Source organism: Dama dama, chromosome 13 (genome assembly GCF_033118175.1).
Source record: "Dama dama isolate Ldn47 chromosome 13, ASM3311817v1, whole genome shotgun sequence".
NCBI classification, from domain to species: Eukaryota; Metazoa; Chordata; class Mammalia; order Artiodactyla; family Cervidae; genus Dama; species Dama dama.
Window position 1 is genome coordinate 35,932,233 of NC_083693.1, and position 12,631 is coordinate 35,944,863.

General features: G+C 42.2%; 1 protein-coding gene across 6 annotated transcripts in view; it reads right to left on the reverse strand.

Annotated features, from left to right (window-relative positions):
* TRPM1 (transient receptor potential cation channel subfamily M member 1) overlaps positions 1–12,631 on the reverse strand; it is a 79,296-nt gene that overhangs the window by 24,118 nt on the left and 42,547 nt on the right. For all 6 annotated transcript variants that reach the window (XM_061158866.1, XM_061158867.1, XM_061158862.1 and 3 more), the window contains 5 exons: positions 11,893–12,185; positions 10,106–10,334; positions 4,563–4,685; positions 4,023–4,154; positions 1,092–1,220 (listed from right to left, as the gene is read on the reverse strand). In XM_061158866.1, the coding sequence (XP_061014849.1) occupies positions 1,092–1,220; positions 4,023–4,154; positions 4,563–4,685; positions 10,106–10,334; positions 11,893–12,185 (906 nt within the window). The remainder of the gene's footprint in view (positions 1–1,091; positions 1,221–4,022; positions 4,155–4,562; positions 4,686–10,105; positions 10,335–11,892; positions 12,186–12,631) is intronic.

The window sequence follows — 12,631 nt, forward strand, 5'->3', positions numbered from 1 at the left end:
ACATTAGAAAGAAAAGGATCTGGCCTACACTTTCTCTGCCACCTGCACAGGGTGCCCTCTCAGATATGTGAGTTTCACGACCCCGTGATATAAGTTGTGCATGAACTGGTGTCTGTCCTTTTTCAACACTTAGTTGAAAACCCTGTTTCCTGTGTTTGCAGCAGATGTGCTGGATGCCTACCCAGAGGTGCTGGAGGCTTCCTCTGGGTGGGGGTGCCCAGCCCCCACCTGCTACAAGGGCCACTCTTCCCTCCTACCTGCCCCCTTGGGCAATGGGAGCCCTTACCCAGAGGCCCTGCTGGCTGACTGATGTGGGTATGAAACTCAGGTCCCTTTGGTCAAGATGGAACAGACTCTACAGTATTGAATACACTCAGAGTCCCCTGCCAATGAGGCCAGGGACAGATTCCACTGAAGCCACACCTCCCTCAGCCCTGTCTCCTCTCTGGCCTGACCACCCTGCTCCTTCTCCCCACTCTCCTGGAAGCTCTCCTTTAATAAACCACTTGCACAAGAATCCCCATCTCAGATGGAGGGAGACCCAGCTAGGACAGAGTGGTTCAAAGTCCTAAGTTACAAGAAAAATGTCATATCCTACATATCCCTGTCTACATTCAGCTCCCTGAAAACGGAGCCCCAATTTGTACCAAGTTGGAGTCATGGGTTTATCTCAGGTACCTGGCAGAATTCCTGCTGGTTTTACAGGCCCTCAGACTTGTTTTTATTACTAAACACCATCTACTCTGCTTTGTGTTCTGATTTCCAAGTTCAGTTTCAGTTTGAAACAGAAGGCATATAAACAGAAGGGAATAGAATCAACTTGGGATTGTGACACCTGGAAAGAAAACATCCAGGGCACTTGGAATTTACATGACTCATTTTTGCAATAAGAAGCAATATCTGAGGACTTCTCTGGTGATCCAGCAGTTAGGACACTGTATTGCCATTGTAGGGGGCACAGGTTCAATCCCTGGTTGGGTAACTAAGATCCTGCATGCCTTGTGGCCAAAAAGAATTTAAGTAAATAAAGGATCTACATCTGAATTGAAGTCATTGGTGGGTGGGGCTGGGACAGGTCTTCACAGCGTCACCTCCCGAATTTTCTCCAAGGCCAGGCTCAGGATGTAGGAGATGACGATCCACTCCTGGAGGCAGGGCCAGCGCTCCATCCGCACCAGGATGACGTAGTTGAACAGCAGTAGGTACCCCAGGTAGGATATCTGAAAGGCAGAGACCGACAGTAGTGTCTGAGGGGAGGATCAGTGCCTGGAAAAGCTCTGAAACCCTGTTTACAGGGGGACACATCCTCTAAAACAAATTTTCATTTCTAGGTGAACTGACTCTATTAGAGGAAACCTTCCACTCACATCACAGGTGCAGTCAGAGAACCTTGAGGCAGGTTGGGCGGCATTTTGTACTTTAGCATAATATGCACGCTGAAAGTCCATTCTCTAAATGAAAGTATATTTGTTGCTACTGTCTGCTTCATGGGGCTTCCCTTATGGCTCAACAGTAAAGAAGCTGCTTGCCAATGCAAGAGATGCAGGAGACTCATGTTTCATCCCTGGGTCGGGAAGATCTGCTGGAAGAGGAAATGGCAACCCACTCCAGCATTCCTGTCTGGGAAATCCCATGGACAGAGGAGCCTGGTGGGCTACAGTCCAAAGGGTCGCAAAGAATCAGACACGTATGCACGCACGCACATCAGCTTCATGGGGAAATTATGAAGTTGCACAAAATTATGATAAATAGAGAAATTTAAAGTAGTATACTGGTGTGCCTTCTACATTTCTGGAAATTGGAAAATGTTACTGACTCCTCCCTGCATTGCTAATTTCCTTCTTGAATCTTCCCACTGCTGATGGACTTGGGAGTTTCGAAAGAGGGGAGGGTGACGATGGGGCATCTGCCCGGCACGCCCAGCGGTCCTGAGGCCCCTTAATTAGCATCCATATGTCTGTGGTGTGCTGCACCCACAACAGGGTCCCTATCTTTGAGGCATGTAGAGTTGGGTGATACAGGAGTGAGGTATGAGGTTGAGGAAGGTGATCTGAAGATGAGTGAGGTTGATTCACTCCAAAGATGAAGAATCTTCAGCTTTAGCCCCTACCCCTCTTGTCCAGGCCCCTTCCGAAGTTTTGGTGGTGTGGGTAAGGTGTGTGCTAGCAATTGATCATCTGTGATTCCCAGTCTTTTTTTTTTTAATGGCCCCCTCCTGATTGGTTTTTCACCAGGATACAGGCAGCATCCCATGTCTAGTCTTTGCAGGAGGATTAGAGCAAGAGTTCTCAAAGTTGGGTTGCATTGGGAACCCCTTGTACTCAGTCACATCAGTTGTGTTCAACTCTTTGCAACCCCATGGACTCTAGCCTTCCAGGCTCCTCTGCCCATGAGATTCTCCAGGAAAGAATACTGGAGTGGGTTGCCATTGCATTTTCCAGGGGATCTTCCTGGCTCAGGGATTGAACCTGCATCTCCTGAGCTGTAAAAGCTTGGGACCTCCTCCCCTACATCTGCAGGCTGCATTTAGAGGCCCTGGGGAGACACCAAAGGCTTGTCAGCCTCCTGGCCCCACTCTCTTCATCCACTTGAGCTCAGGTTCTGGGCCTGGGCTCAGAACTGCCTGGGCCTCAGCTGGTTCTGACAAGAACAGATGGACAGCTGTGGCTTCAGGTGTGGCTGCCAAGAGGTTGGGTGTCCAGACTCTCACTGGCCTGGGTCCCCATGTAGCCCCGGGGTGCTGTGCCCCAGTGCTCCGCCTCCACCTTCTGCCTACCCACAGCCATCACCCTGTCCATGGCCTTGGACCTGGCTCCTCACTTTCCATCAGCTACTCATGCCGAGTCACTAATGGAACCGCACTGCCAGGATCTGCCTGAGATGGGTTGTGCCCTGGTACCTGGGACTTCATGAGTAGTCTTGACCCTCCCGAAGACTGCAGTGATTTCGGGAGGCACAGTGTGCCCGCCACCCCTGCTGGGACCACCTGCAACCAGTGCAGTTTCCTTCAGAACCTTCCAAATTGCTCCAATCTCTTTGCCGCACTTCTCCCACCCTTCTGCATGTGTAAGACTGGACCATTCTTTCTCCAGGCACAGTGCCCTCCTATAGCCGTCCAGACAGTGGCCACAGATAGGGCTGGATGAGAGTATGTGGCCACAGTTTGGAGGCCTTGATTCGTTCCTCAAATCAGAGGATTTGATTCCACTGGATTCAACTCCACTTTGAGTGATCCCATCAGTCTTCTGAACAATGGCATTTGTCAGCATGCTCTCTCAAGATGAGTCATCTTTGTTCATTGTTGGATGAGAACTGTATTTTCCTAAGTGTGTATTACTATAAGACATTTGAAAAATCCTTCTTCTTAAGGAAATAGAATATGATTATTTGGCTTTATGAAATGGTATATTTGGTCTAGAATGATCACATTCCTGTATATAAATATTATCTATCTAGGTTCAATTTTAGTTGAAGATCTGAGTTAGTCCCCCTTCATGTGCATAATTCATTTTAATCCATTGATTTTTTAAACTTTTTATTTTACATTGGAGTGTAGCTGATTAATAATGTTGTAGACAGCAGGTAGACAGCAAAGGGACTTGGCCATACATATACATGTATCCATGCTCCTCCAAACTCCCCTCCCATCCAGGCTGCCATGTAAAATTGAGCATAATTCCCTGTGCTATACGGTAGGTCCTTGTTGGTTATCCATTTTAAATATAGCAGTGTGTTTATGTCCATCCCAAACTCCCTAACTATCCCTTCCCCCCATCCTTCCCTTCTGGTAACCATAAGTCTGTTTTTTAAGTCTATGGGTCTCTTTCTGTTTTGTAAGTAAGCTCGTTTGTATCATTTCTTTTTAGATTCTGCGTATAAGGGATGTTATATAATTTAATTGAGGATCTGAGTTAATCTCACTTCAAAAATCCATTGATTTTTTTTTAAAAGCACTTTCTTGAAGAAGAAGACTCATTCTTCTTGATTCTCATACATCTAAAACATGCTAAGGGTGGCCTTACTGTGTAAAACCAGAACTTGACAATGGGGGCGTTGTAGAATTCACAGATCTTGGTCCCAATGGGGACACTTCGTTGCTTTTTGTGTTCGTTCTCCTCGTCCCCCTTTCTGGAGCTGGCATCTGCATTCGCATCCTGAAAACAGAGCAGAACACATGGCAAGCAGGCTGCCAGATGGGAAACTCCCGGGACCCTAGCCCCACAGCTAACAGACAGGCACCTTCCAAAGATCATAAAAATGCTCTCTATTCTTTTTCTTTTGATATATTATTGTGATTTATTAAAAACTGAATTTTTCCAAAGGCTAATGACAGAAAACAACAAAATTCTGTAAAGCAATTATCCTTCAATAAAAAATAAATTAAAAAAAAGAAGTAAAAGATTTGAATAGACCTTTCACCAATGAAGTTATAAGGAAAACAAATAAATACGTTAATGATGTTCAACTTCAAATGTTCTGTATTCCTACAGTGTCTAAATTCACGGTAAGAGAAATAGCAACCCTTTTGAAGATGAGGGTTGATGGTTGGGGGCATCACTGACCATATTCTCCTCTTCTTTTTCTTTGCCATCCTCATTTTCCTTGGATGTTTGATAGGAGAAGTCATCATAGGTGCGAAAGTCCAAAAACAAGATGGTTGGGGGGAGAAGAATCCCCATGATAACCTAGGTACGATGAGAAAAGTGGATTTTTAAGCTATGAGAACTCCTGAAAATTTTCCCAGTATAGGTAAAATTTTAAATGATGAGCTTCAGCATTCCTCAGTAAGCAAGCAGCTCTGGAGTGGGTCTGTCTCTGCTCTGATGGTCTGTGGCTTATTTGGTTTTGTACATGGATAGAATTGCAGACACTGAGAAATGTGAACAACCACCACATTGTTCAAGATGAACAGCAAAGCAGGATGATGTGGAATCCTAGCTTAAAAAGTAAAGATCTTACATTGAGTTTCAAAGCAGGTAGTTTTTTAAAGTAAAATATAGTAAGTAAAAATTAATTAATTAGACTAAAATATTTTAAATAGAAATAACTTAAATGTAAATGTGAATATATGGGCCAAGGGTTGGAAGACGACCGTGCTCCTGAAAGAAGGATTTGTGGATGTACTTAGTCCCATTGAGCTGTATAGTTAGATAAGGCTAAAATAGTGTGTTTTATATTATGTGACTTTTATCACAATAATAAAAAACATTAAAAAACAAAAAAGGAAAAAAAAAAACAAAAGTTTTCTGAAGAACCAGGAATTCTGCCTCAAGAATGTAATGTAGAAATCCTGATTTCTGTATTACAGATTCAGATTTACCAGTCCTCATACTCAATCATGTGCGTCGATTCCATAAAATAGGTAAATTGGTTCTGTTCTTCTGGGAAAAAAAGAAAGACAGAAAGAAGAACTTAACATGGGCTCAGCCTAGACAGCAAAAGGATGGCCTAACCTATAAATGGAGACCTCTGTCATTTTTTTAAAAACCACGTTTCTGTTTTTATTTTGTAATTTTTTAGCCACTCTGGACAGCATGTGGGGTTTTAGTTCTCTGGCCAGGGATCGAACCCCCAGCCCCTGTACTGGGACTGTGGCGTTCTGACCGCTGGACCACCAGGGAAGTCCCACTCTTGCCATTTTTATCACTGCTGTGCTGTGCGTCTCCAATACTAAGCTGTTTCCAATGTTAAGTCCTAATTTTTAAAAAAAATTTCCCCTCAGCCATCCATTATTAAGAACACCACAAAGGGGCTATTTCTACCATATACTAAAAATTATATTATAAAACACTAATAATTAAAACAGTGTAGTACAGGTATATGAAGAGACCAAACAGTGGAGCAGAATGGAAGGATCCAGAAAAAGATTCAAATATACAAAGGTCATTACTTGTGAGACAAACACCACCTCCAATGAGAGGAGTAAAGATGACTATTTAATGCACGGTATTGAGAATCTGTGTGATCATTTATAAAATAATTGAGTTGGATCCATATCTCACACAATCACTAGAATAACTGTCTAGCTCAATAATTTCATGAAAGAAAATAGGGGAGGGGGATGCATACAGAGACGATGAAACAACTAAGAATCATCACATGAGAATTCTTTCATAAATAGAGGAGAAAGCTTTTCTAATGATGCTCCCAAATCAAGACACAATCAAAGCAAAGATCAATAGATCTTGTACTTAAATCACAAACTTCTGCACAGCAAAAACACATCACAACCACAGTAAAAAACAACTCATGGGAAAATATACTTGCAGCTCTTGACACAGGAAAAGGGCCAATCTTTCTAATTAGAAAAGATCTCCTAGACGTCAAGAAGGAAACTTCTAACAACCCAGCAAAAAAATGGGCAAAAGCAGTGAACTTAGGGACATTTGTGCTTACAGCAAATGGGCTCATTTTCTCTCATAAGAGATATTCAGGGACTTTTCAGATGGTTCAGTGGTTTGATCCCTGGTCAGGGAACTAAGATCCCACCTGCAGCGCGGCCAAAAATAAAATAACAATAAAGAAACTGATAGCATCTTTTAAAAAAAAAAGTGGGGGCGGGAAGAAAGACATTCAAAGAAACTATGCAAAGATCTCATTTTTTACCATTAGATTGTAAAAATTCCAATGTGTGCTCACACACCATATTGGTGGGATTGTGGGAAAATTCTCTGCACAATGGTGGGGGGAGACACTTCCACAGAAGGAAAGGCTATCAAGATCACAAGTCCAGATCCCCATGGGGCCAACAGCTCCCTTCTGGATGTTCACTTAGCAGACATGTGAGGCACAATGCGTGTTCAAGAGCAGCCATGGTGGCCATAAGTGTAGCACCCCCAGGGGTGAGTGACTTGCACTGGGGACTGGCCTGAGCTGTGATAGTCCACTGTAAAGGAAAACAGGGGAAGCAGGTAAGAATGAAGGCATGTTCTATGTTGTAATACAGAAAGAGTTCCCAGAGGAAGTGGGAAAAAAAGGTACATAAGAATGACTATGTCAACCTTTGTGAAAAAGAAAAAACAGTAAGTATATTTAATTTACCATGAAAAGAAAAGAGGGTATGCATATTAGTTTTACATATGGAAATATACACAAGAAACAAATATGAGTGGTTGCCACTGGGTGGAATAGGCCACATGGGGGACAGGGGTTAGCAGGGAGACTTGTCACACTTTTAAACAGTTTTATTTTTATTTTTTTGATGTGCACCATTTTCGAAGTCTTTATTGAATGTGTTACAATATTGCTTCTGTATTATGTTTTGGTTTTTGGGCTCAGAGGCATGTGGAATCTTAGCTCCTTAACCAGGGATGGAACCAGGGATTAAACCCACACTTGAAAGGTGAAGTCTTAACCACTGGACTGCCAGGGAAGTCCCATAAACAGTTTTAATTTTTTTAATATGTGCATATGATATGAACTAGTCAAAGAATTAAATTTAAAAAAACAATCCTGGCTTTACAATAATTACATATTTATGTTGCAAATTTAAAATGCTTTGAAGGAAATTTGATGCTTACAAATATTTATACCTATGGATAGACATTATATCAAAAAAAAAAAGCATTAGGTTAAAAAAAGAAAAGGAAGAAATTGCAAAACACCCACCAAATCTCAAAAACTTAGTACAAAAAAAGAATATAGACTATCTCATTAGTGATATTTTTCCTTTCAAAAACATTTTGTACCTACTGGTTTAAATCAATATATTATTAAAATTAACTTCAGGACTTCCCGGGTGGTCCAGTGGCTAAGACTCCATGCTCCCAATGCAGGAGGCTCAGGTTGTCCCCCTGGTCAGGGACCTAGATTCCACATGGGGCAACTGAAAGGTCCCACGTGCCTCAAGGAAGACTGACGATCCTGCATGCTGCAACTAAGACCCAGTGCTGCCAAATAAACAAATAATTTTTAAAAGTTAACTTCAACTGTTTCATTTTTACTTTCTACAACGTACTTGAAAAACTTTCTATAGCTATTAAAAATCTTTTTGTAAAGGGAAAATCTAAAGTTTAAATTTAAATGTAAAGCACATATGTGCTTTGTTTCTGTTGGACAGTGCTGCTGAAGACAATACAGTTTAATCTCACTCTTTAAAATTCTGGCATGTTTAAAAATTACTTTTTAGTAATATATTCAACTACTTTTTTTTTTTTTTTTTAAGCTATGCCAGGTAGCATGTGGGATCTTAGATTCCCAACCAGGGATCGAACCAGTGCCCCCTGCATTGGGAGCCTAAAGTCTTAACCACTGGACCATCAGGGAAGTCCTAGTGAACTTTTAGTACATATGTACCCTGTTTGTTTATGGGTTGAAGAGCTGGAACATATGGACCTGTAGACTTGATCACAGAGTGGACTTGGGGATGCTCCTCGGCCCTTCCTATCTTCTGCCACTTGGCAGCTGCATGTTGAAGCTGGACCAGACCTTGGTTGTTGTTGTTTTTTTTTAATTTTATTGAAGCATATTTGATTTACAATATTGGGTTTAATTTCTGCTGTGCAGCAAATTGACTCTTATACATATATTCTTTTTCATATTCTTTTCTATCATGATTTATTACAGAATATTGAATATAGTTCCCTGAGCTGTACAGTGGGACCTTTTGCTTATACATACTATATAGGCTAGTTTGCATCTGCTAATTCCAAACATCCAATCCTTCCCTCACCCACCAACCCATCCGCCTTGGCAACCACAAGTCTGTTCTCTATGTCTGTGAGTCTGTTTCTGGTTTGTAGATATGTTCAGTATAGAGGTTCTTCAATAAACTAAAAATAGAGTTGCCAAATGATTCAGCAGGCCCACTCCTGGGCATATATCTGAACAAAACTATAATTCAAAAAGATACATGCACCCCAATGTTTGTTCACTGCAGCGCTATTAACAATAGTCAGGACATGGTAGCAACATAAATATCCATCAACAAAACAGTGGATAAAGAAGATGTAGTACATATATACAATGGAATACTACTCAGCCATAAATAAGAATGAAATAATGCCAATTACAGCAACATGAATGAACCTAGAGATTACATGGGCTGCTCCGGTGTCTCATCAGTAAAGACTCCACCTGCAACACAGTAAACATGGGTTCTATCCCTGGGTTGGGAAAATCCAGTGGTGAAGGAAATGGCAACCCACTCCAGTATTCTTGCCTGGGAAATCCTATGGACAGAGGAACCTGGCGAGATACAGCCCATGAGGTCACAAACAGTCAGACACAACTGAGCCATTAAACAACATTGACAGGGATTATCACACTTAGTGAAATTAGTCAGACAGATATCATATAATGTCATTCACATGTGGAATCTAGAAAAAGAATACAAATGAACTTATTTACAGAACAGAAATAGACTCACAGACATAGAAAACAAACTTATGTTTAATAAAGCCAAAGCAAGGAGGGATAAATGAGGAGTTTGGGATTAGCAGATACAAACTATTATATTAAAATACTTTTGAAATACTTTTAATATAATATTAAAACTATTATTACATAATAACATGTAATATTACATAATACTATGTATAAAATAGATAATCAACAAGGACCTACTGTATAGCACAGGGAAGTATGCTCAAAAACCTATAATGGAAGAGGATATAAAAAAGGAATATATATATATATATAACTGATTCACTTTGCTGTATACCTAAACTAACACAACATTGTAAATCAACTATATTTCAATAAAAATTAACAATAAAATGACAGCAAGTACTTTCAGAGTCATAAGGCAATCTATAAGAACAGAGCTCAGGTGCCTGCCTTAGTGGTGGGTGGATGGTCAGGGGTGCACAACTCGTTAGAGTGGATGCCATGCCCACAAGCTAGTCTTGCTGCAGGTTGGGCTCTGGTGTTAGACCACTCATGTTCAGGTGCTGCCCCTCACCTTACAGCTGGGATCCTAGGTGAGTCCCTTCATCTCAAAGCTTCAGGTTCTCCCATCTGTAAGGCAAGGATTGCCACAGGGTCTCCCTCCCAGGGTTGTTCAGAGTCAAGGATGAAATAATCCACAGACAGTGTTTAGCTCAGCCAGGCAGAGAGTCAGAGCCCACAGGTGTCACTTGTCACTACACAGACACATCACAGGTACCTTCAGGCCAGGGTTCTTCCTCATCCGCAGCCTCCCCATCCACATGTCCGTCAGCAGCATCTGGCTGCAGGTGTGGGCGATGAAGTCCCGGTGTTTGGCTGCCACAGCCAGTTTGAGGCAGGTCGAATTGCTCCAGTTTTTCAGCTCGTACGTCAGTAGTTTCATGGCGATCTGCTCATCGTGCTTGTAGGACTGGTCCAGAAGCTCCACAGCCAGCTGGCCAAAGTCTCTGCAGAGACATAGACGGGAGTGGGTGAGGCAGTGACAGCCACACACTTTGTTAGAGAGCCGTGTCCATGGGGACATCAAGGAGACACAGGACACAGAGTCCTTGACTCCCTGTCCTCTTCCAGCAGCGAGCTCCTTGGATGTCCCCAAGCAGACAGGCAGGGGCCAGGGTCCGTGCTCAGCCATGTCGGAGGCTGACTTCCAGAGTCCCCATGAGGACAAGTCAGCAGGTTAATAAGTCTGGGGAGCCCTGGCTTAGAGAAGTGTGTCCACAGTTTCATGAGTTTTACCTCCAGGTGCCCCACCGAGTTCTCACAGGGAAAATGGGAGGAGAATCCCCTCATACTGCCAGCCTGTGTGTGTGTGGGGGGGTCCATTCTGAACTATGCCTAGAGTACTCTGTTCTTCCTAACAAAGCCTGCCCTGGGGAAAACTAGCTAACCAGAAGTTCAGCCTATTGGTGTTTTATCAGAGCCTGACTGAGCTGAGGGTAGGGAAATACCTAGCTCCAGCCCCCTGTAGCCATCCTGTCCTACCCCTAAGAGGTCATTGGGAAGATCAAGTCCAAGGGCATAGGTTCACTAAGGCTGTACTCCTCTGAATGCATGTTTCCTTATGAAAATCAGTTTTGTTGTCTTTGCATTTAAGTTGTGTTTCCCAGAAAAAGAATCATGGACATAGAGAACACAGCAGTGATTGCCAACTGGAACTGAGGAAGGGAGGGGGTGGGTAGTTGAGGTTAGGAGACAGAAGCTTTTTTATATAGGATGCATAAATAACAAGGTCCTACTGTATAGCACAGGGAACTAAATTCAGTATCCTATGATAAACTATAATAGAAAAGAGTATAAAAAAGAATCACATATATATGTATATACTTTGTTGTACAGCAGAAATTAACACAATATTGTAAATAGCTATATTTCAATAAAGATATACTGCTAAAATTGTTTTTCCACAAATATCATGTATTAATGTATGTATGTGGAATCTAGAAAAATGGTATAGTTGATCTCATTTGCAAAGCAGAAATAGAGACACAGACATAGAGAAAAAATATGGATGCCAAGGAGGAAGGGAGGGTGAAATGAATCAGGATATTGGGGTTGACATATATACATTACTAGGTATAAAATAGATAACTAATGAGAACCTACTGTATAGCACAGGGAACTCTACTCAGTGCTCTATGGTGACCTGAATGGGAAGTAAATCCAAAAAGGAGGGGATACACGTATAAGTGTAACTGATTCTCTTTGCTATACAGCAGAAAGTAACACGACATTGTGAAGCAACTATACTCCCATAAAAATTAATTAATAAAAAATTGCATTTCCATAGTTTGCACAAGAAGACAATCAACAAAAGCAATGATGGTCCAGAAACACCTCAAAAAGACAGAAGGAAAAATATTGACACAATGGACAAAGCATTTGATGAACAAGCTTTAAATTTGATGATACTTAAGTGAGAACCACATTTGCCTCCCTTCCTGGAAAAGGGGTGGTTCTCAGGACGCCTGGGTCTCCCTGAGCTCTACGTCCCCTCCAGACACTCACTTTGAATTGTTGTCCAAGTCCTGGGAGATGTCGTCCACCAGCTCGCTCTCGGAGGACTCGTGGGCCATGGACTTGTAGAGCTTGCATGCCACCAGGGCCTTGGCCATGCTCTCCTCCCCCCGCTGCCAGAGGAAGACTGCCATCTTTTGGCGCTTCATCAGCACCGCCCACACCATCAGCTCATGGAAGGGGTACTGGAATCGACTCACGGCCGGGTCATCCACATCAATGTCCAACTCCTCCTCCTTTTTCTTCTTCTTCTTTTTCTTCCCTTTGGCTGGTGGCTCGTCATCCTGAGGGGAGAGAAACACCTTTACTGTGGTTCTGCCATAAACATGCAGTAAAGGGTTTCAGGATCAACTGGAAGAAGGGAAACCTTGCTGTCTGCGGGAACAGAGAGACTTCTTAAGTACATCTGTGTGTCCACCCATCATATGAATTCTTTTGAAAAGATGCACATGTTTATTACAAGAAGTAAACTATTGAAAATCAAATGAGCTGAAAAGGCGTAATACTGTTTGAAGTTTATACTCCTGGGTTGGCAGGTTTTTGTGTTTTTTTTCTAGAAGCCTCTAAAAATTGAAGAGAAACTGCAAAACTGAAAACAAAGAAAACACTTCAATCCAAATCACCCCATAGGAAAGATAAAGCACAAAACTCATTTCCTGAGGGATGTCTTTAAATATCAACACTCTGAACCAGAGATTAATAGGAAAAATGTAGAAGGAGGTAGAGAAAA